Here is a 24,196-nt window from a genome sequence, read left to right on the forward strand (position 1 = left end):
AGAGCTGTGGGTATCCATACTTATCACAGCAGTAGGTGTCTGTGGTAATATAATGATTGTAACATTCAGTTTCAACAACTGGATACACTTCCCACCTATCAAACTTTCCTCAGTCTGTATCAGTACAAATAGTGACTTCTTACCTTCCATGTATTCACTAGTGGAGACGCGCAACAGTACAGACTGACCTACATCTGTGTGCATGAACTGCTACATCAGCTAATTATCTGCATGATCTAACCAGTTCTTGAAGCCATACTTTCTTGTCAGAAATGATGGGTGCAGTAGGTAAACAGCCACTGCTTAGTAAAATCAGACACCACAACGACTTAGTCTGTGAATCAGAGTTATCCGCCCAGTAGATATGCTTGCACCACAACAATTTAGTCTGTGAATCTGAGTTATCAGCCCAGTAGATAGGCTTGACTAAGCCTAAGTTGCAGTTTGATGAAAGTTACATCCCTAGACATCAAACCAGCTGCCAGAAAAAATTTAACGTAAGAAAAAAAGTAAGCAGACTTAACACTCGACTGAAGAAAATTAGAGAAAGTGCTCCAAAACTAAGTCTAAGTAGTACATTACCACATGGACAACTCCTTAGCAAAGGGCAGTAGAAAATGAATAAAGTGCTTACTAAAATGTAGTAACTTAAGAAGAAAAGTATAGCTGTGTAAGTTGCACTTAACAGTAGATTTCTGAATTCCTCAATACCTCAGCAATCTCTGGCTGTTTGGGTTGCATTCTGCCCAGGCTACAAAAACTGGACAAGATTCACAAAGCTCTGGCTCCTTCCTACACCTTCACTGACTGCTGATAGAGATTTGTGGAGGGAAAATAACACTTTGAATGAAGATTATATCAGAATTTCTTTATGACTTTCTTGCCCATAAGAACAGCAGCATGATAATCCTGAAAAAAAAAAAACATATAATAGAAACAAAAAGTTTATATCCCATACAATATATAGGACTAGGACATCTATTGTTATGATAAAATTTTACACAACTTTTCTATGTCCTTCTATTCATCTGTTGCAGTATTCATTACATGCGAGAAAATACCAAAGCTCATAAATTAAGGGAGGAAGGTGTAGCCGAATAGCTTTCCAGGAAGCCATGCAGTATGGCTCTGGCAAACCCTGCTCTAGATTTAGAGAGTCCATCTAATTTGTAGTGTTTGGTGAAAGTATGGATTGAGGTCCATGTAGCTCCTTCAAGAATTGAATTAGTATCCAATCCCTTGAAAAAGCACCCAGAAGAGGCAACAGCCCTGGTGAAGCAAGCCCTAACAGAGGAATGGAGAGTCTTACCATGATGAGTGTAGTAAAAGTTAATCATCTTGGAAATCCAAGAGGAAATAGTCTGTTTAGATACAACCCGCTTCAGGGCCCTGTGGTGGTAAGAAACAAAAAAAAAATGATCTGACTTTCTAACAGCTTTTGCTTTGTTTAAATAAAATCTGAGTTGTCTGTGGACATCCAATGTATGGAGCACCCTCTCACTATGATTCTGGGAGGAAGGAAAAAAGTAGGTAAGTGGATGTACTGATTTAAAGACATATCACTGACTACCTTAAGCAAAAATGAGGGATTCGTCTGCAGGGAAACTCTCTCCTTGTGGAATACCAGAAAAGGTGGAGAAACCATGAGGGCCTGAAGCTCAGACACTCGTCTAGCTGAAGTTAAGGCTAGTAGTACAGTTTTCCAGAAGTAGTACTGTAGAGAAGCTGAGGAGGCTGGCTCGAAGGATGCGAGAGTCAGCTTTTCCAAAACAAAGTTAAGGTCCCACCGAGGTGGAATAGGTTTCCTGTGAGGTCTAATGTGTAGGACACCTTTAAGAAATTGTTTAGCTTCAAATCTGCTAGCTAAGGGGAGAGATAGAGGCAGACAGGCAGATGTGGCTAACATATGGGCTTTCACTGACGAGTAAGCCATGCCAGTGTTGAGCAATTCACACAAATAAGATAAAATCAGGGAAACTTCCACTGTCAATAGGGCCTGGTTTCGTTTCAGACACCAGACTGAAAATAAACTCCATATGGCTGAATAAGATTTTCTGGTATTTGGTCTCGCAGGACTGTAAGCATGTCCTCGGAGAATAGGTGTCTGAAAGGAATCAGTATCCTATCACCCAGAGTGACAACTGAAGAGTCGACAGGTGAGGATGGATGAGGGTCCCTTTGTCTTGTCTGAGAAGGTCCACTCTGAGTTAATTTGTGGTGACTGCCCTTAGCGAAATGCAGGAGGATAGGGAGCCAGTTGTGTCTTGGCCAGAAGGGAGGTACCAGCAAGTTTTTTGGTTTGTCCTGCTGAATTTTGAACAAGACTTTTGGAATGAGGGGAAGGGGAGGAAATGAACATAGAAACATCCCCTTCCAAGAAAAAGAAAGGGCGTCCACTTTCCAGACCAGAAAATGAGGCTCTCTGGCACAAAACTGTGAACATCGTCTGTTCATGGGGGAGACAAAGAGGTCTGTTTGAAGAATACCCCACTGGTGGACAAGGTCCAGAAATACATCCCTTTGACAAATCCATTTGTGGAATCATGTTTGAGACCTGCTCGGGTAATCTGCCACATAATTCTGTGAAGATGGGATGTACACTGCCTGAAGGGTCGCTTAGACTTTTATTGTCAGTTCCCAAACCTGAACAGCTATCCTGCATAGTAGTTAGGATTTGCCCACCCCCGTTTATTCACATACCAGAGGACTGTCATATTGTCTGTGAACAGCTTTAGAGGTCCAGGTGGAATAGGGGATGGAAGGTCTCCATGGCCAATAGCATTGCTTTCATCTCCCTTACAGTGATGTGTTCCCCTTCAGTTGAGGGGAAACCAGACTCCTTGTGCTTTCAAGTGGCTGAAAGCTGCTCCCCAGCCTTTATCTGAGGTGTCTGTGAAGATCTCTTGGCGAGGAGCAGAAGGGTATCGGGGAGTCCTGGGTTGAGTGACATGATGTATCCACCAGTGAAGTTCTCTCTTCAGACAGGGGATGAGTGGTACAGAGAATTTTACGGGGTGCTGGTGTTGCATCCAGATTGACTTTAGATACCACTGCCATTTTCTCATGTGGAGTTTGGCATATGGTGAGTATATAACTTTTTTATCTGATGTTCTCATTTTCATTTGTTCCTCAATGATTGGGACAGAGATCACAGCTAGAGTGACTTTGGGTGGCCCCTCAAGGGAGGATGTTCTGAAGCATCGCCGAACCAAAAGCAGCTCTATTTCTAGAAACGATGTCCAATTTGTAAAGTGCAATAAAGTTATGAGAATTACAACAAGTGGCAGCTGCCCAAATATTATCAATAGAGGCTCTAGCCCAAAAGGCTGCCAATGTAGACATTGACCTGGTTGAATATGCCTTTGGTTGTTCTGGTAAGGCAATACCTTTCAAGGAATAAACACAGGAAATATGAATTGTTATCCATTTAAAAACTGGTCTTCCCAATCTTTTACTAGTGAAAGAGACAAATAACTGATCATTTTTTTCTAAATTCCTTGGTCCTGTGAAGGTAAAAACAAAGTCTATGTACACCAAGAAGATGAAGGGTGTATTCACCTTTGTTTTCAAATTTGGGGAAGAAAACTGGCGAATTGATGACCTGGCTGATACTGGTTTCAGAGGCAACTTTTGGTAAGAAAGAAGGAGTTGTGTGCAAAGTAACCCTGTCCTTGTGAAATATCAAATATAGTGGTTTGGAAGACAGTGCTTGGAGTTCAAATACTTGTCTTGTGGAAGTTATAGCTACTAGAAAGACAGTTTCCAAGAAAGAAACTTGAGATCTACTTTAGATGATGTTTCAAAGGGAGAAAGTACAAAGGTTTGCAAAACCATAGTGAGGGCTCAAGGTGGAGTAGGGTCCTTTATTGAAGGTCTAAGCAAGAAGTTACCCTTAAGAAAGGCCTTATACAATTTGGATGATGCTAAAGGAGAAGCATTATATCTGACGTGATAGTTCGAGATGGCTGCTAACTGAACCTTGATAGTAGAAAAGCTTGCTGTGTCCTGAAAAATCAAGGCAAGGAAATCTAGAACAGCTGGAAGCAGAGCAGTAAAGGGATCTAATTCTCTCTGATGAGCCCAAAAGGAAAACCTTTTTCATTTACTTTTGTAAATTTTCCTTGCCAAAGTTTTATGAGAACAGACAAGGATTTTTCAAACTGGAGAGAAAAGCCTGGAATGTATAGCCATCATCAGAATTGGAGAAACCATGCTGTCAACTTGAGGCCTGCAATATCCGGGTGAACTTCCCTGATGGGTGAGAACACAGGTCTGGACTGGGATCTAGCATCCAAGGAGGCTGTATTAAATGAGACCAAAGGAGGGGGAGGCTAGAAGGGGGAAAAGAGGATTACTGTGCTCTTCAACCAAAGCGCTTTCTGAAGAAACTTGGGGATGAGAGGTAGGGAAGGATAAGTATTAAGGAGACCGGAGGGCCAAACGTGGACTAGAGCATCTCTATGTGACTGACCCTGAAGTGGGATAAGGACAAACAACCTGCTGCATTTATTGTTTAGAGGAGATGCAAATAGGTCGCAGCAAGGATGCGTACATTTGTGGAAGATCAAGTGTGCCACTGATTGGATGAGAGACTACTCGTGAGGCATGAGGATGATCCTGCTGAGTTTGACTGCTAGAATGGTGAATTTCCCTGGTATGTGCACTGATACAAGAAAGCAGTTGGAAGAAACCACCCATTATCAAACCCTCATTGCTTCACAACAAGGGGAATAGGAAATGGATCCCCCCTGTTTGTTGATGTACCAGACTACTGACATGTTGTCTGTCTGTATTGCAATAGTCCCTAGAGAGAGAAAGCTCTGGAAGCCCTGCAATGTTGTCTAGGACATTGATATGCAGATTGGAATCTTGTGGGGACCACGTACCTTGTACAGTCAGTCCCAAGTAATGCCCCACCCCCACCCCAACTGAGATGCATCCATGGTCAACATGGGGCTGGATGGAGGAAGGATAAATGGGCAATCTTGATCAATCTCCTCAGAGTAGATCCACCAAAGATTTTGTTGGGGAGGTTTGGAATAGGCTCCATGGAATCCAGTTCCTTCCATGCCCTATGGGATACAAGATCTATAAGCTCATCTGCAGGGGGGGGTGACACAAGATGCAGACAGGCCAGACCCAAAGGCTTCCAAGAACACTGATTCCTCCTGGGAAGGGACTTGGGAAGACCAACCTCATTTCTGGTGAAAGATCTCTAAGATGTCTCCAAATGAGACATCTTCAGGTGGAGATCTAGGGGCCCCTCCCCCCCTCATCACAATCAGAGTCTTCTGTGAGGGATTCCTGTGGGGAATCCAAGTGCTTCCTCTTGCACATCCTCTTCTGAGGGACTTCCTCAGTGGGATGTTCTGGAGAGGTATCAGAAGAGACAGGGAGTTCCCTGGATTAAACTGTTTGGAGGCTCTTCTGAGCTGGCTGTCCCTGAGGTGTAGAATGTGAGGACTAAAACACAAGATCCAGAAAAGGAGTAAGATATGGATCCAAAGAAGGGAGAGTCAACACCACTCTAGGTTGAGAGAAAGCCTTCTCCATCACCTCAAAGGCAGAGGGCCCTGGAGGGGCCAAGAGCCATCTCCCCAGAACCAAGGCTCCCGGAGCAGACAACCCCCCAAATCCCCGCTGTGAGGGAGGAGTTGGAGTAGAGTTATCAAGCCCCAAAGCTCTGGGAGGAAGTGATGGCTCCAAAAACTTCAGAGTCAAGGTCAACCCCTCAGATCTGATACCGATGCTTCAGCTCTGAGAGCCGTTGTGTTACAACAGTGTAGAAACTGATTGGGTCAGGGAAGAAGCTGGAGTTGAGGTTGAAATAACCTTTGGATCTAATGGTTTGTCTCCCAAGGCTCTTTGATCCAAAGACTCCGAAACAGGTGGTTGGATCGGAGAAGAAGGAATTACAGGTTGAAAGGAAGGTTGGCAGATCACGGATCCGATAGCAGATGGAGTTGGCAACCCCCTTTTGGATCTGTGTTCTGAGGAATTTTCTTATCATCCTATCCACTTCCACTCTGGACAGGCTATGGGAAGACCTTATGGAAGAGGATGTTGGAAGGTGGCCTTGAAGATTTCCTAGGAGTTTCCTGCAAAAAGGGGGACCTCAGTCTCGGAAACGCCAGAATTTTGGAGCACAGGACCAAGGAGATGGAACAGTTGACTGTGTTAGATCCAAAGGTTTAGGATCTGAGTTTTTATGAACCTTCTTTGGAGCTCTGCGGATACCTGGCAGGAGAGCGCTTACAGTGCACCCTGGGCTCCTTCAATTTCTGGGAGGGGGTTTGAGCCACTGAAGAAATGCCTGAAGATGAAGCTGAAGCGGGAAAGAGGCCTTTCAAAATTAGCTTATTCCTCCTATTTCTAATTGCTCTAGCATTAAAGGCCGCATATATGGAACAACCGGTGTCCAGATGTGCTGGGCCCACACAATAAATGCACTCCCTGTGGGCATTAGAATTGGGGATCTTCTGCCCACAGGAAGTACATTTCTTAAATCCAGTTGGCTTATCAGCCATACAGGAAAAACACCAACAATTGTAACACAGAGAGAAAGACTTTTTTTTTTTTTTTTTTTTTTAAGGAAGAACACGAAAGCAAAGAAATGACTACCAACAATGGTATTTTGAGAATATACCTAAGGGTATCGAAGAAACAAGAAAAGGTATGGACTACCAACAGTGGTAGTATAAAAAAATACCAAAAACTGGGTACAGAACGTTAAAGAGGGTAAGGGGGTAATTTAGCTAATAAATAGAAGAAGAACTTGTGAAAAAGTAAAAGGAAAAAGCAAACTTTCACTCACAACACCCCAAAGGAGCTCGAGGAATCATAATCCTGACCGTCTTGAAGAGCGGCAAATGAGATCTGGGGGTTTGTTGTGGTCAGGGGCATTATGGATGAGGGAGGATCTCTAGATTCAGATCTTGGAATCTTTAGAAAGTGGTGGAGTTGGATCAGAGGATCGAATCTGAACCCATTTGTTGAGGAATGAATGAAAATGAGATTAGATCCATTTATAAAATATACAACATATATACATACATAATACACACAGATTTATGTCAGATTATAAAGTTTTTGGAAACTCAAACTTCATACGGCTGAGCCCATAAATTCGACTTTCCAAAAACTCAAACAAAACAACCAAAATCTAAGTTTTTGCAGGAGGGGTGGCCCCCCGGCAGCCTCCTCACCCCCAGCTAACAACTCTGGGATTGCACTACAGTTGGTAAAAGGTTAATTTCCCTTATCCCCACTGTACAATGATCGCTACATAAATGCTGCAAGATTTTGGAAAATCAAATAAATGGTCTCGACCATATGAACTTTGAGTTTCTGATAACTTGATAATCTGACATAAATCCATACATATACAGATCTTACCTACAAAGGAGTAACATTTGCACAGCGTAAAGGGAATATTCTCTGCAGAGTTACCAAGTAGGTATGACAAATTTTAGGTGATGTGGCCAAGACTGAAGATTATGAGGCATACAATGATCTGTAAATTAATTGCTGATTATACCTATAATGACGGCAATCATATGCAATACAGTAGAGACATCTGTTGACCATAAGGTATATTTCAACATATCCATTAAAATGACAAGCAACACCAAAGGTAGGCACATCGATGAGCACACAGGAGCATCTATGAAAATTCTTATACCTAATTAACATTAAAGTGTCCACACCAATTTATATGCATCATTCAAGCAAAGAGAGAATACAATACTGATCATCCAATTACTTTCATATTTATTTAATATATTGTGTACATTTTTTTTTGTTGTTAGACTAGATGCCAGTAAAGGTAAAGTATATTACAATGGGTGATGGTATGTGTGTTAGAGCAATGGTGACTTTTTTTTACACCTTTCGTTTGACACACTGTGTTTAAAAGTAGTTAGAAAAACCACCTATATCACCCCTGATCACATCAGGGATCAGGACATCTAGATCCAGGGGAGGTCATCCGTCCCCTGACTCATCACTTATTAGACCTATGATTACAATGCCCCGCCCGTTCTGTATCTGACTGACCAGACACAGCAGCTGCTTGAAAGCCCCAAACCAAAAGATCAAAAGGAGGAAAAAAATCAAAAAATATGTCTTATGCTGCCCTCCAGCTCTATTCAGTCTCTATTCAGTTGCTCACCAGAGGTGACCTAGAGGTGACTGGAGCCATATATTTTATTAGATTTTGATGAATATGCTTCACCTCAAAAAATCTCATCCCCTCAGAACCACAGAACCAAACCACTTAAGCGTTATAAAAGTTATAAACTAAAGGTGCTGGAACACCTGGAGGATCACCCAGACAGGACCTAGACCTATGCTGTGGACCCAAAACAAAATACATGAGCCTCTGCAGACTTGTTCAGAGAATCTTGACCTTGACCAATGGATGGATGGATAGAGGGATTACTTACTTCAATGTCACTGAGGCGCAGAGGCACAGCAAGGCATGAGCAAATGATAGGCATAGTTTTTATTCAAACTAAAGTGGGCATAAACATATATTATATGCTAGAAAATATGCCCTTGGGCAGATAGCCTAGTATGAACCTATGAACCTATGAACCTATGAACCTGATGACACTTAAATGTTTCCTGATGCAAATCAGAAACGGTCCAGAGGTCTGTCAACTATATAATGTTCCACATATACACTGGGCAAAAAATAAATAACCCAGTCTGCAAAGCACATAAGAAATGGAATTTTATAAATCTTATTTGTACTACAGGTGGTGAATATGACAGTCATAAAATGTTAGAACTCATATTACAATGCCCATAAGTCTGACAAGCCCATAGAAAAAATATCTTAGCTGTTCATACCCACTTCAGTGAAAATATTAACTTTTAAAATTCCTGCAGCATGTGCAAGTTCATTGCAAAGTTTCCAAATGGATTTACTTGACAGGGACTGTTCATGTTAATGATGCTTTATGGGGGCTCAAAGAATCTCCTCATCCTTTCTATGGAAAGTACTATACCCCAGTATTATTACTCTTTTTTGAGACTACATGTATGTATATGAATAAAGAACTATTAACTGGTAAACAATCATTAAACAATCATAAATAAAATCAGCGTTTGCCAAATTAATTGCTTACAACTGCTTACCAGCTAATGCACTAACTAATTAGGAAGTCTCACTGGGAATGATGACAGTAAATCCAAGCAAGGTGCACTGATGGTGTCAAATTGTCAGCTACTTGGTTTGAAACTACAAAGAAAAAATCTTCTAAATGGATCTCTGGGCTCCATAATAATTAATGAGACTTCTCAAACTAGTCAGTGAACCATGGTACAGAATATAATCATATCAAATCATTGGCGATAACAATCAGAATAGTACCAAATAGTGTCCACTGAGCAAATGGATGACAGCGTTTTGTGCAGTAACAATCGACCTGTAGAAAATGAGAGGACTTTGGACTCCTACAGAAAAATAGAATTTAGCAATTATACTGACATTTGCCAGATAGGCAACACTGCAAAAAAACAATGTCTTAATATTCAAGAACAAAAGAATATTTTACCTGAAATTTTAATCTGCTTTCTGCTCTTTCCCTCTCCCTCCGCTGAGAGCTGCTCATTAAGGAATCATAACAAGAATTCCAAAAGTTAGACATCTGATTGTGGCTTCGAGTAAAATTGTCTGACTCAAACTGCAACATGGTGGGCACCACCTGTAAAACGTAATCAAAGCTGAAGAATACTTTAACTGCAAGCATAGACTATTGCAAAAATAGCACTGTTCACACCAACCCTGTTCCCAAAAACTGCATGCCCTGTAATTCACCACAGGTCAGTGCAGCAACAGTCCTGATGGCACAAACATGCATTTTCTATACAAAAAAATGTCTACTGATGATAGTATGTGAGATATGAGATATAGTACCACAATTTACTAATGATTCAGCCCAAACAAATACAAAGGCAAAAATGTCAACAAGTGGAAGAAGTAAGTTTGTATGTTTTCTTAAGTTTATGTGGTTTCAACTGTTAAAATTTCCACACTATAATCCTGGAATTAAAGACTGCCAACACATTTGTGTGGCAATGACTAAATTCTTCAACAGGAAACAGGTATAAATTCCTGAACCCTAAAGATCTCAATAACATAGGTTATTTTTATTTTAAATGTCTCTAACAGGAGAACTGCCTATTTATAAATGAATGCTACAAAGCAAATATAGTTCTGTGATTTACATGTCAGCATGGATAATGAAGCCTGGACAAACCATGTGACCCACCAGGGAGCTCAAGTATATGACATTCTGAAGAAATATTTCACAACCAATAATTACCTCGGTTTTCGTATTCACTTTCCCTTAATGAATCTGACAGTTACAAAGGTAAACAATGATCCCATTTAGAGAAAACTGCCATGTAACAATCACCACACGTTGATACTGAGATCAACAGATTGGTGTGTGTGTGTGTGTGTGTGTGTGTGTGAGATGATATAAACTACTGAACTTTTGAAAAATTGCCCCTACACAGAAATAGTTTTGTGACATCCAATGCAAACTTTATTAATGAAAATGTGTATGGAATGCTTTTTTTTACTAAAACAAGAAACATCTTTATTAAATTATAGGACATTTACATAACTAACAATAAACCATAGTGACACAATCTCAGTTGCAACCATTATACATTCCAGACCATGCCAACACAACTGCAGCTGCAAACATCTCATACATCACTTTTAACATACCCAGTCATGGTTAGTCAACCATTACATAGCTCATTCAAAGCCTGCTTATTTTTAAACCTTGTTCCTCCTCTGCATGTACAGATCCCAGAGTTCCCATTTTTCTTAATTTGTTCCTACCCTTTTCTAAACATCCCAGTTCCAGCTGTTTTAACTCTGTTATTATCTTCACTACTTCTAGTAAAGTTGGTTTAGACTTCGATTTCCATTTTCTATTAATTGCTTTTTTAAAGCCATCATAATTAGACTCAGCAAGGACTTACTATATCTAGGCAATTCTGAGTTTGTATCGTAGCTCAAAAAAATCATTTCCCCAGTCACTCCAACCTGCTCACCCAGCATCTCCGACAGAGCAGTCTGCGGGTAATCCTTAAAGTCTAACAACTCATTACACTCTCAGAAAACATATTCTCAATTACGTCTTTCTACCCCATTACACATCCAACATTTGTAGTCTACCTGGTGAAAAAAATTAATTGAAGTCTGCTTGGGGTATAAAAATACCTATGTAAATGCTTCCAGGCAAAGACTGAAATCTTCTGGATTTTGTTGCATATTTGGGAGACACACATATATCCCCCCATTGTTTATTTGTGAATTGCTTATCTAATCTCTCTTCACAGTCCTTCCTAACCTCCTATGAATGATTCTTATAGTTATCATGCAATATTTTATATGCTCTACTAATTATTCCTTTCTTAATGGCATGTTCTTTTCTAGATTCTACTACAAATTCTACCAGTGCTGGCCTTTCATTTAGGACCCCCTATTTCTTTCTCTTTGCCTATACTCTGATATCAGTCCTTGATATGGAAGGCAATCTTTTGCCTGCAGTCCAAATATGTTCTTGGCATCTTCCCATTCTATTACCTTTCCCTCTACAGATATTTGCTCCAAATACCTTGGTTCTTTTGCCAGTTTTCTCCAATATATTCCCACCCCCTCTTGCCTATTGTCTGTATCCCTAATTGCAGTCATCTCTATCGGCAGAATCTCCTTTCTCCATTCCCATGTTTGCTTAGTTCCTAGAACACCTTCTGCTACTTTATGAATATAACATTCTGTATGATTATTGTTGTTCTCCTTAAAGGTCTGCATCCAAATCCCAGTCTCTCCCTGTTATTTCAGCCCCCCCTTTCATATAATCTCTTTTCACTTTGAATTACAGTTTTCTGCTTGTGCTATGTATAGGAGCATTAACTCGGGTAATCCCACTCCGCCTGTTCTATTGGAGAAATAAACTTGTCCCGCTTGACTCTTGCTGTCTTCCCCTCCCATATAAAATCCTGCAGCTCTTTATTAATTGCTAACCACAACTTCTCCTCTGGTTGATAAAAATATACCTGACCAATGTACAAGACTAAAAACATTTTAACTGCTTGTATCTTACTATCAATATCCATAAAACAGAGCTTCCATTTTCCAAGTTTCTATATTATCTTTTGTTTAGTCTCTTCCCACATATCCTTAGCTGCCGCACCAGTATCATTTTTAATCCACACTCCTAAATACTTCATTTTATCTTGCCCCCATAAAGATGGATATTGCTTAACCAATTTGTATGTGTGGGTACATAATTTGCTGTTTTTGCTTCATTAATGTTGTATCCTGAAAAAGACAAACTATCTCAATATGTTCCACAGCCAAGGGAGCCCACAGGAGTTTTTGCAGGGGGGGGGGGTGCAAACCCAGAGCCCCACCCACGCAGCCATTCCAGTGTCCCATTACTTGACTATTTCTCCCCATTTGCCATAGACACTGTTCAAATCTCTGTGTGCATACTGTTTTATGCTTTACTTCTACAATGACTACAGATATTTGGATTTAATTTACAACTTTTATTTAAAATGTTATAGCACAACCACTGATAGACATTTACTAAACGTAAACAAAGCAATAGTCTTACAATGAAAACAGATTTAGCATTAACACTTCTCTACCTTTGAAACCCACATTCACTGAAACAGCATTGAAACTCACATTCAAAGAAAATGCATCTAGCCAGTGGCAGGGTAAGTTTACCTTTGGGCTGTTTTCAAATCATAGGCTTGTTGCACACATTTTTAGAACCATGCAGAAGTTCTTTGATTCACCTTCCTGACTGTATTAATTATACTATATCATAATTGAATGATATCCCTTGTATAATACAGATCCACTTGTCACAGTGTGTTTTAAATTTATAGTTCTGAACATTTTTCCTTTAAGCAATGAAACAGATCATATGAACCAATAATGGCAAACTGTCCAATTCAGAATATTTCAACCATAAAGGGCCACTCAAGCTTCTGTCATGCAATCCGCCAATATCAATCAATATGCAGAATCTCTGCAGAAGTAAAAGTCATCTGAATAATTCCACATTAAAGAGATCTGAAACCAATGAAGAGGTTATTGCTAGAAAACAACTTTATATTTCAGTGTTTCATTTACAAATTCAGTGGCTGTTGCCCTTCAAGAATAAATTGCCTATGTTACATTAAAATAAATGGTAAGCTGGTATATTGCAATAGGGAATGTGTGTCAAGCTGAAAAACAGGTTCATAGTTACTAGGCATCTCATCCAAAGAAGGACATACTCAAGACTACAGCACCCACCCCTTTCAAATACAAATCTACATGCAGTGGGAGTAGAACCTACAGCTCTTTGTATCAAGATGCAAATTTTCTACCTGCTGTGCTACTAACACTGCTTTAAAACTCTATACCACAACAGTGTTACTATTTGCTAAACAAAACAGTTGCACATTTTAAGCAGACTTAGCATCAGCAGCAGTAAACTTCTCTTCCCTTGAAGCTCACATTTCCTTGAAAACGCACTTGAAAATAAATTCCACCTGCTAACTCTGCATTTCACTCACTCACACACACACACACACACACACACACACACACACACACACACACACACACACACACACACACACAAACACACATACCTCAACCTCTTAGTGCAAGAAATCTGGACAAAGCCTAAAATAAATAGGGACAGATTATAAATATTGATCTCATGAACTTAGAAAATTGGTAGAATAACAGGATTTGTGTAAGTATGCATTTTTCTAAAGGATATAACGTCTAAAATTCAAATATCTGTCATTATTTTATTTAGCTACTTCAATCCTTTTAGGAGGAATTTTGTTGTGTTTTTCGGCTTTTTCCCGGTTAGGGGTCGCCACAGTGGAACTCCAGTCCGCTTATGATTGGCAGTAGATTTTTACGTGCCGTATTGCTACCCCTGACGCACAACCTTCAACGAAGGTACGCCCATTCATGCATGTCTCCACACAGGAGACGCTCTAGCTGAGAATCAAACAGGACAACGTCTAACTGTGAGGCAACAACGCTACTGCAGCACCACCATCGCAGTAGGAATATGGGGCAAAAATCTGGACATTCTGAAAAAACCTGGACAGCTGAAGGGTATGCTACCTCCCTCTTACACACACACACACACACACACACACACACACACACACACACACACACACACACACACACACACACACACTACCTCTCAATGTCTTAGTACAAGAAATCTGAACAAAGTATGTTATAATATTGGGGACAAAGACCTAAAACTAGGGACACATTTAGAAAGCTGCTAGAGAAATAGGATTTGTATTACAAATTAATAATTACAGAGTGCGTATTTTTCTTGGTTGCATTTACTAATTTTGCCACATTAATATCAGTTAAGCAGACAAGCAGTTTTGATGGCTCATTTTCTGCAGCATTATTTTGCCCCATACTTTTAATAGCACTCAACTTCTTTAGCCCAAGAATCTGACAAAGGTCCAATATACAGGACAATTTTTAATTACTACTTTTAATTCACTTAGAAAGTTAACAGTACAACAGGTTTTACATCAACCTGTACTTTGAAGATTATATATGGAAATTTAAAGTTCTGGCTTCATTGGTGGCAATCTTCAGTGATTTATCAAAAATATAATTTTTTTTTACGAGGAGCATGACAAAAATCAAGAACTGCTGAAAGCATTGCACCAGATAAACTTCCCGAAGCTAAATTACCAGGCAGTATACTGCCCAAAGCTAAATTACCAGGCTGTATACTGCCCAAAGCTAAATTACCAGGCTGTATACTGCCTGAAGCTAAATTACCAGGCTGTATATTGCCCAAAGCTAAATTAAAAGGCTGTATTTCATAAGAGGTGGCAGAGAGATGCTCTCCCAGACTCTGAAAGCGTTACGATTAATTTACATACGAAAAAAGTGTTCACTTTTGTCAGTCACTGTTAACACCTATTAGCGATATCACAGGTTACAAATGAGAAAGATATCCTTTCTAGTGCCCATTCGGAATCACTCTAGCGTTGCGTCGGGACTGGGAGGGATTCAGGCAGCTAGAGGACCACACTTTTCAGGTTTAGTGCTGCAAGATGATTCACTTTAAATGATGCTAAGAGGGGAGGACATCTCTCCCAATTAACTCTCCTAAGTAGTAAAATGAGCTGTCAGAAAATAAATATGTTCTAGTGTCAGCAATTCTCTTCACTACACAAGCTCGTTCCTATCGTCCCGTCACCTTCCCTGTGTATAAGGTAAAGGGCAATCGGCATAAAGCACAGATGCAGTGGGCACCTTCTAATGCCATCGTGAAAAAGCACCGGTTACAAACTCCTAAGTTGTTAAAACAGAATATCTGCGGGGGCCTAATTTACTCTTAAGTAAAAATACTATTCCTGCTTACAAACACCATATGAAAGCAATAATAAACCCGACTATGCGAACAGTAATTTGTACCTGTTCAGCCCAATTCATTTTCCTGTCAGGAAACAATTTGCAACGTGTGCCCCCCACACTACTACCTCCACTTACTTACAAACACACACACACCTACTTCTTACATACACATATACACACCTCTATCTACTTCTTACATCCACAGACACAGCATGCCAGAAAAATTCTTTGTAGTGCTGTTTCTGCGTCAGAAAGAAAGGAGTCAGGGATGACTCGTGGATAACAAACTTTACTTATATGCAGTGGAAAGGGCGACACTAGGCAACAAAGAATGCAATAATGTTAAACAGCATTAATGAACACTACATGGAAGAGGGAGTGATATACTGCTTGTGCACCATAATACCTTCCAGCCTTACTAAATGATTTGATCTCTACAGCTAGTTGGAAAAAGTAGCAGAGACCATTGTTATGTAGCACAAACTGCACTATACAGTATTTAAAACTTTCACAAATCTGATCATGTTACTGCTTATGCCATTCTTAGTCTCTTTAGCTGATTTTGTTTACTTCCTGGTTTGAAATTGGCATTTGTATCAATATATTACAAAATTAAACTATCTCTTTGCAAATTAAATGGCATTAAACTGGTACAAACCAAGCATTCATTTTTCTGAACCATTCTGTAAAATGTATTTTTAGGCATCCTTTGTGCAGTTTCCGTGTTTGCAAATAAACCTCTTCGAAAACAACTTTGTGATTCATTACAGCAAATTATTATTTACAAGTTATCATAAATAACATTAATAAATTAAAATTTTACTTCACAAAGATAATGGTACCTTTTAATAAGGAAAATTTACATGATTTAATATAAATACAACTAGAAAAATAATAATTTAAACAATGAATGGTTCCAGTCTCTCAGGCTACTACAGAATTAGTAGAAAAGTAAAATGGCTGATTGTTTGGTATTCCAGGGAAAGAAAAAAAACAAGTTGACCTTGTTCATGCTTTTCAACTAGAATGCCTTCAAGCTTCTAAAGTGAGCATATTTAAATATTTTGGCCTGATGTTGCAGAGTACACTTTCTTGCAAATTAAATATCTCACAACTGAATACGAATATTATTATATATTACTTTGCTAAACAGTAACTGAACTGATTTAACTGGAAATTCTACAGTCATAATCCAGATGTGATTACAGTAACACACACTATCAGAAGAACAGAAGAAACATTAAAAAAATACCACTTTTTCATTTAACAAAAGAATGATACAATACTAAAGTGAAAGGGACCAGTGATACAGAAGGATGGTAACATGACTATCCCCCAGATGAAACTGATTAGCAGCCCAGGCAGAGAAGAAGGTGGCAAGTGAGGGATGAGAGCAATCAGCAGAGTCCATCTTGGAAGGAGGGAGGGCATGGTTTAAGACCTGTTTCAGGGGTACCATATGGAGGAAAACCCAGTACTACAGTCAAACCCACAAGCATTTGGAAGTTCAGGTTTATCCAGAGAGTGTATGCACGCTAGACAAGCATCGTGGAAATAAGAAAGCACACACTGACAGCAGCTCAGTGTAGCCATGCACTGTATCACACCTGCTAAACAAGACACAGAGCTAAAAGGAACACCAGAAATTTCCTAGCATTTAGCATGATGACTGCCACCCCTTGCAATTATCTCTTTCCTTGAGTCTTTAAGTGCTATAAGCTGGTAGGAACACAAATAGACTATTTTAGGATATGGCTTGATGCTGATGTTAAGGATGATGCAAAAAAAGGAAAAAATGCATGATTACAGCACAGTTAACCAAAAGCTTCAAACATCAGATCAGCAACAAGAGTACATTTGGTAAAACTGTATGACCACCACAGATACAAAATAAAATGGGAGATACACACACACACACACACACACACACACACACACACACACACACACACACACACACACACACACACACACACACACACACCTCTTAAATACTAAAACACACACCTTAAACACTAAAATACACACAAACACATCTCTTAAACACTAAAACACACACAAACACATCTCTTAAACACTAAAACACACACAAATACATCTCTTAAACACAAACACACAAATGCACACACCTACCTCTCACTTCTACATTCGTCTGGCGCGTCCACAGTCCAAACGTCCTCTGGAATTCAAATTCTCGGTAGGCGCGTGAAAGACGACGACGTAAACCATCAGTCGCACAGACACAAAAGACGAAAACAGGTCGCAAACACCTGCTGCGTCTGTGCGACTGGACGGAATGCAAAGGGGCATTCTTAAAGAGGAACACCCTTCAAAAAAAAAAACAAAAAGAAGTTTTTTTTTTGTTTTTATTAAAATAAAATTAATTTCTCAGCCAGCCAGTTCCAGCAGGGTGCAAGTGCACCCCCTTGCACCTGCCTGCGGGCGCCCTTGTCCACAGCACTGTAATGTCCCTTTCTGTTTTTTTGTCATTTATAAAACAATGTCAACTGCAAATACAGCCATCTTTTCTTTACTACCATACCAATTATATCCTTGAATTTCTCAGTCCCTTATTTTCTTTGCTAATGGTTCTAAATATAATGCAAATAACAAAAGGGGAGACAGGACCCCTGCCTGGTTCCTCTGCTCAAGCAGAGATCATCAGACAGGACCCCACCCACTTTCATTTTCACTTCCATTCCTTCATATATCCTCCTAATCAACCTTGTAATTTTATCAGGAAATGCAAATGCTTCCATTGCTCTGATCATAAAATCCCAGCTTACTGTCACATGCTTTCTCTGCATCAAGACCCACCAGCAACACTGACATTTTCTTAAATTCTGCTTCCCTCTGGATCATCCCTGTTCTATGTTATCAAATGTTTGCCTCCCCTCCACAAGAGCACAGTGATCTGTATCTATCAACTTTGGCATCACGTTTGCCTTTTTTTTAGCCATTATAGACATAAACACTTTCTAATCATGATTTAGTATTGAAATGGGCCTGTATGAAGATGGATCATTACTCTCTTTAGGTATTACAGCTATTACCACTTTCTTCCAGAATGCTGGCACTTCTCTTCCTCTTAAAATACTATTAAACAAAACCTTCCAGATCTTCACCAGTTTTTTTCTCTCCTAGCTTCCAAACTTCCATGGGCATACCATCTAATCCTGGGAACTTTCCTGTATATTGAGTATACATAATTTACATCTCATCTCCTCCTATTATAACTGTTAGTAATTGAGCCGCCTCTTCCTCTAGCCTTCGCATATTTAATTCTTCCATAAACATTTCCATTTGTATCTTTTACTGATTTCCATATTTCTCTGGTTTATAAAGACTTCCACAAAATGTCCGAAATACTTCTAACACTTCTACAGGATCCCTAGTTATCTTGCATGTAATAGGATCCCTAAGGTTGGTGACACCCCTTTCTATTTTATGTTGCCTGAGTAGTTTTGATAAAACTTTTTCTGCTCCAGAGTTACCATAAAAAAAAAAAAAAACTTTCAACAGATAGGTGGGAAAGTACCATTCTCTCATTTTTATTTCATTACTCTGTGTTTTTATTTTAGTTATTATTGGTGCATGATCTGAAATAGTGATTGGGTGCATATCAAGACCTTCAATTAAATGCACATGTTGCTGTGAAATGTAAATTCTGTCTAGCCTTGCCCAGTTTCGTAATAATATGTAAATTCACTCTAAATTCCTAGTACTGAATTCACATCTTGATTGACAACAGAAATCATACTTTACAAATTTTGTAGCATCCATCTCAATCAATTTCTAACCTGGTTGCTGAAGAGGATGAGATGATGGATGGAGGGTGGAACTGAGTGTCTGTTACTAGCTCACCCACTGTGGGGAGTGGGTAACACTCTGACTCACAACAATGCTGGCTCCCAATGGAGACAGATGTACATGGCATGCGGTGTCAGAGGTCTGTCAAGTCACAACCACATAGTAGTCTTCATAGTACATGTGAGGGGAAGAACGTACAATCAAACAGGAGGACACAACAGGCTCTCACATTTGTAAGTTTGCATGCAAGTCACTAGGGGAGTGATTTAGACAAAAAAAAAAGAAACGGAAAAACCCTTCGTGGCAGCCTGGATGATAACTGCATTTAGACCATCTCTTGCACAACTGATTAGGAATGAATCGGCACAGCTGCAGTGATTAGATGGTAAGCAGGCATGGGAAGGGGCAAAAAGATATAAAATACGCCATTACCTACCCTGTTTTTTTCTTATAAATCCCTTAATTAAATCAGGCTGCATCACAACAATATCACTTATAGTTAACTGACTTCATTATCAAAAAATGTTAGAAAAGTCTGTAGAATTGACTACTACTGCTACTGCAGCATTAAGGAAACTCCGATACAATCTCAAATTCTCAAAGTGACAATGATACAATTTTCCTGAATATTATGAAATGAATTTAATAAAAAACTGATCCAATATCAAAACAGTGAAAACGTTGGTTTGTTGTTCTTAGACATTTCAAAAGAAGTGACATGGTTTGTAACATTAAGTTTGTTGAGATACTGGTCAGCCATGACCTTACCTATATTGTCACTAAATAGTTTTCTACTTTTCTAGGCAAAACAGACCACTCAGTCAGATGGAAAGATGCCATTTTTTCTCTCCTTCTAGTAGATGTTGGGAGTTCCTTAATGTTTAGTGTTTTGTTCATTTTGTTTTACACATTTGGTTAACAGTAAGACCAATCACAGTGGAAATTCAAACCTGATTCAATACATTGATTATTCCACAATTATTTTTGCCAAGTACTAATATTGTTAACCCCAGAGTTCAATACATCTTTGGCCATCTGAAGTTTTGGCACAATGTTATGGAACTGTATCTTAATGTCACTAAGACTAAATCAATGCTAAGAATCAGCTTTCTGATGGAGTAGACTCCCCTGGCTAACAGAATGCAGATACAATGACCACTCAAGCAACTACAGGTTGTAATTTCTACCTCCAAGGATTTAACTTCCATTAAAGTAGAATATTCAATGAATCTCCTTGGTTGCATCCATGAAAATCACCTTAGGTCTAACAAGCAAGTTAGCAATTTTTTAAACATCTTTAATAAATCACCATATTTTAAATAGTAACACAAGTGTATCTACATTAACAGGAAAAACAACAACATAGCAACATTTCCACTATTACTATCATGCAATATGCTTTTATGGTTCTTTTCAACAAATTTCCATTCACCAACAGTATATAATTTGCTCAACTCCTGCCTTCCCTTAAGCCTCACTCCTCGTCCTGAACATTATTTTCCATGTGCTGTTCCCACGAATTCCATTTATGTCTATGAAATTTCCTTTTTCTGAAGATCCCACCTCCAGTTCCTTTATCTCCTTTACAGTACGCAATACTTCAGTTACAGCTGGTTTAGATTTTGATTGCCATTTTCTAGTAATTACTTTTTTTACAGCCAACAGCATTAAATGTAGTATGGCCTTACTATGTCTATGCAATTCAAATTCTATATCCAGGCTCAAAAGAATCATTTCCTTACTAGCAACAATTTTTTTCATCCAAGATTTCCAACAAAGTACTCTGCAGGGAATTTTAAAAACATGCTAACTTGTTACATTCTCAAAGAAACATGTTCCCAATTGCCTCTCTCTGTCCATCACACCTCCATTCATGGCCTACCTGTAGTAAATCCTCCGAAATGTATTTGGGGTACAGAAATACTTATGGAAACACTTAAAATGTTCTGGACTTTGTTGCATAGCTGGAGGTCTAACAGATGAACTCCCATTGTTCCTTTGCAAATTGCCTTTCCATTCTCTTTTCCAAACCACTTTTAACCTCCTCTGATTAATTCTTACAGTTATCATGCAATATTTTACACACCCTACTAATTATCCCATAAAAAGCAGCTTCTTTTCTAGACTCAAGTAAAAACTCTACCAGAGTTGGTCTTTCACTTAGCACTCCCCCATCCCTTTCTTTTTGCATACACTAGGTTATCAAACCTTGGTAGCGATTGGAGTCCAACCTTCTGCTTAGCCTTATCCACTTCTATTACCTTTTCATCTGTACTTACCTGCTCCCAACAGAGTGGTTCCTTTCCTAATTTCCTCCAGTAAATTAAGTTATTAACATTCACGTGGTGTGGAATGTCACACCTCTCACAGCCTACATACATCTTTATATTCAAGAGCTTTTTCTGAAAATTTAATTTAAATAGCATAAAATACACAAATATAAATATTTTGTGAACAATAAAACCTATTAAAGCTTTACAAATAGCAATGATACGAAGGATGGTAAGAAGTATTGTTTACAGTGATAACAGTAGTATGATAACTGCATTCATACTATTTCTATAAATACTATAATTTATTATATTGGGCACAAACCCAGAATTATATTTTTTGCTAAGCTTTCACAAAAATTGCCATATATTGGAAGTTATACAACCTAGACATATATTGGTAGAACACTTTTGTTAACCAAAGATAAGCTTTAACACGACAGCAAGACATTTCATCTCTACGGGCATCTTTACTGAGATATTTACAAAAATATGAAAACATAAGCATAATTAGATAATTAGCAATATAGATAATACTGAATAAGAAGTTATGTCTTACCATAACGTTCCATGTTAGTTGTCTTCTTCTCGCCTTCTTTCTTGCTGGGTGGGACTCGGGTTCGGAGCCAATCCTCAGCTCTGACTCGGCCTATACTATAGCTCGAGAGCTATTTTTACCGGCTTGAGGCAGCCCTATATCCCACAATACCATGCGCTAACTCCCCAGATCTCGTTTGGAAGCTAAGACATAGTATAAATAATAATATTATAATAATAATATTATAATCCTCTTTTACGAGTACAGATTACCTGCTAGTAACACTAAGGATACAAGGAAAAAGACGCAACATATTGTATCTCCAGAAATGGAAGGACTCAGAACCTTGAGCCTATCCAGGCGGGCAGGAGGGAGGGACGCAAGAAAGAAGGCGAGAAGAAGACAACTAACATGGAACGTTATGGTAAGACATAACTTCTTAATGTTAAGTTGTCATTCTCGCCTTTATTCTTGCTGGATGGGACAGCGTCCCTAGCATCTTAGTCCTGGGTGGCTCAATGGAACAGACTCCTGAGTACAGTGGAACCAAAATCAGCTCTATTTCTGGAGGCTAAATCAAGCTTTTAATGGGCAATAAAGGTATGTTTGGACGCCCATGTAGCTGCTGCACAAATGGCATCTAGTGGTAACCTTGCTTGAAACGCCGTTGAAGTTGATAGTGCCCTGGTTGAATGAGCCTTAGGCCTAGAGGGAAGTTGCCTGTCTCTCAACTCATAGACCAAGGTAATAATAGAGGTCAGCCATCTGGAAAGAGTAACCTTCGATACCGGAAGCCCTTTCTTGCCTGTAGCATGAGAGAGAAAGAGCTGGTCTGACTTTCTGAATTGTTTTGTCCTGTCTAGGTAATACCGTAATTGGCGATGAACATCTAATGAATGTAATTTTTGTTCAGCCCTGTTGGTATAGTCTGGGAAAAAGACAGGCAACTCAATGGAGTGGTTTAGATTTGCTTCCGATAACACTTTTGGTAGGAAGGAAGGGTTTGTTCTGAGAGTTACCCTATCTTTATGAAAAACCAAATAAGGAGGACGGACAGACAAGGCTTGAAGTTCCGATACCCTTCTGGCAGATGTTATAGCTACTAAAAACAGCGTTTTCCAAGAAAGAAGTTTGAGGGAGCAAGAAGCTGCAGGTTCAAAAGGGGGCAGAATTTGTGAGGTTAGAATTAAATTCAAATCCCATTGTGGGGGTGGATCTTTGACTGGAGGTCTGAGCAAAAAGATGCCCTTGAGAAAGGCTTTACAGAGTTTGTGGGACATAATATTTGCTTCTGAGAGTCCAACATGAAAATTAGCAATGGCAGCTGATGACCCTGAATGAAAAAGCTCCGCCAGAAAGTCTAGAACCTCATGAATGGGTGCATGGAAAGGATCTAAGGATCTAGTTTGTGCCCAGTGTGAAAAACGCTTCCATTTACTCGCATAAGTCTTCCTAGTATTGGACTTATGGGAAGCCAGAAAACAGGAGGAGAAATAAGGGGAAGCCTGGCTATGGCTGGAAGTGGAGCAACCAAGCTGTGAGGTTGATGGAATGTAGAGACTGATGCAGCTTGCCCGTGAGGTGGGTCAACAGATCTGGAAGGGGTTCCAGATGCCAAGGCTGTTCCAGTAGGTATTTGTGCATGAACGGGAACCAAACTTGTCGAGGCCAAAACGGGGCCATGAGGATCATTTTGGATCTCAATGCGGTTGCTTTCTGAATTAATTGCGGGATCAATGGAAAGGGAGGAAAGGCATAAAGAAGACCCCGGAGCCAAACGTGAACAAGAGCGTCTCTGAGGGGTTGGCCTGGTAGAGGAAAAAGTGTGAAGAAGTCGAGGCACTTGCTGTTTTGGGGAGTTGCAAAAAGGTCGCAGCAAGGCTGGCCCCACTTCCGAAAAATTCCGTCTGCTACAGCTTGATTTAGCGACCACTCGTGAGGCATGAGGATAGTTCTGCTCAATCTGTCTGCTATGACGGTGGACTTCCCGGGGATGTGCGTTGCTATCAGAAACCGTTCAGATGAAATCGCCCATTGCCAAAGTCTGAGTGCTTCTCGACAGAGGGGGTAGGACCTTGTTCCGCCCTGCTTGTTTATGTACCACACCACAGACATATTGTCCATTTGAAC

At 39.6% G+C, this 24,196-nt stretch overlaps 1 protein-coding gene across 1 annotated transcript in view; it reads right to left on the bottom strand.

Annotated features, from left to right (window-relative positions):
• Positions 1–24,196, bottom strand: part of NBEAL2 (neurobeachin like 2) — a 3,059,867-nt gene that overhangs the window by 758,068 nt on the left and 2,277,603 nt on the right. Inside the window, exon 32 of the mRNA XM_044066003.1 lies at positions 9,561–9,710. Within this exon, the coding sequence (XP_043921938.1) occupies positions 9,561–9,710 (150 nt within the window). The remainder of the gene's footprint in view (positions 1–9,560; positions 9,711–24,196) is intronic.

Source organism: Protopterus annectens, chromosome 3.part0 (genome assembly GCF_019279795.1).
Source record: "Protopterus annectens isolate FY-2018-M chromosome 3.part0, PAN1.0, whole genome shotgun sequence".
Taxonomy (NCBI): domain Eukaryota; kingdom Metazoa; phylum Chordata; order Ceratodontiformes; family Protopteridae; genus Protopterus; species Protopterus annectens.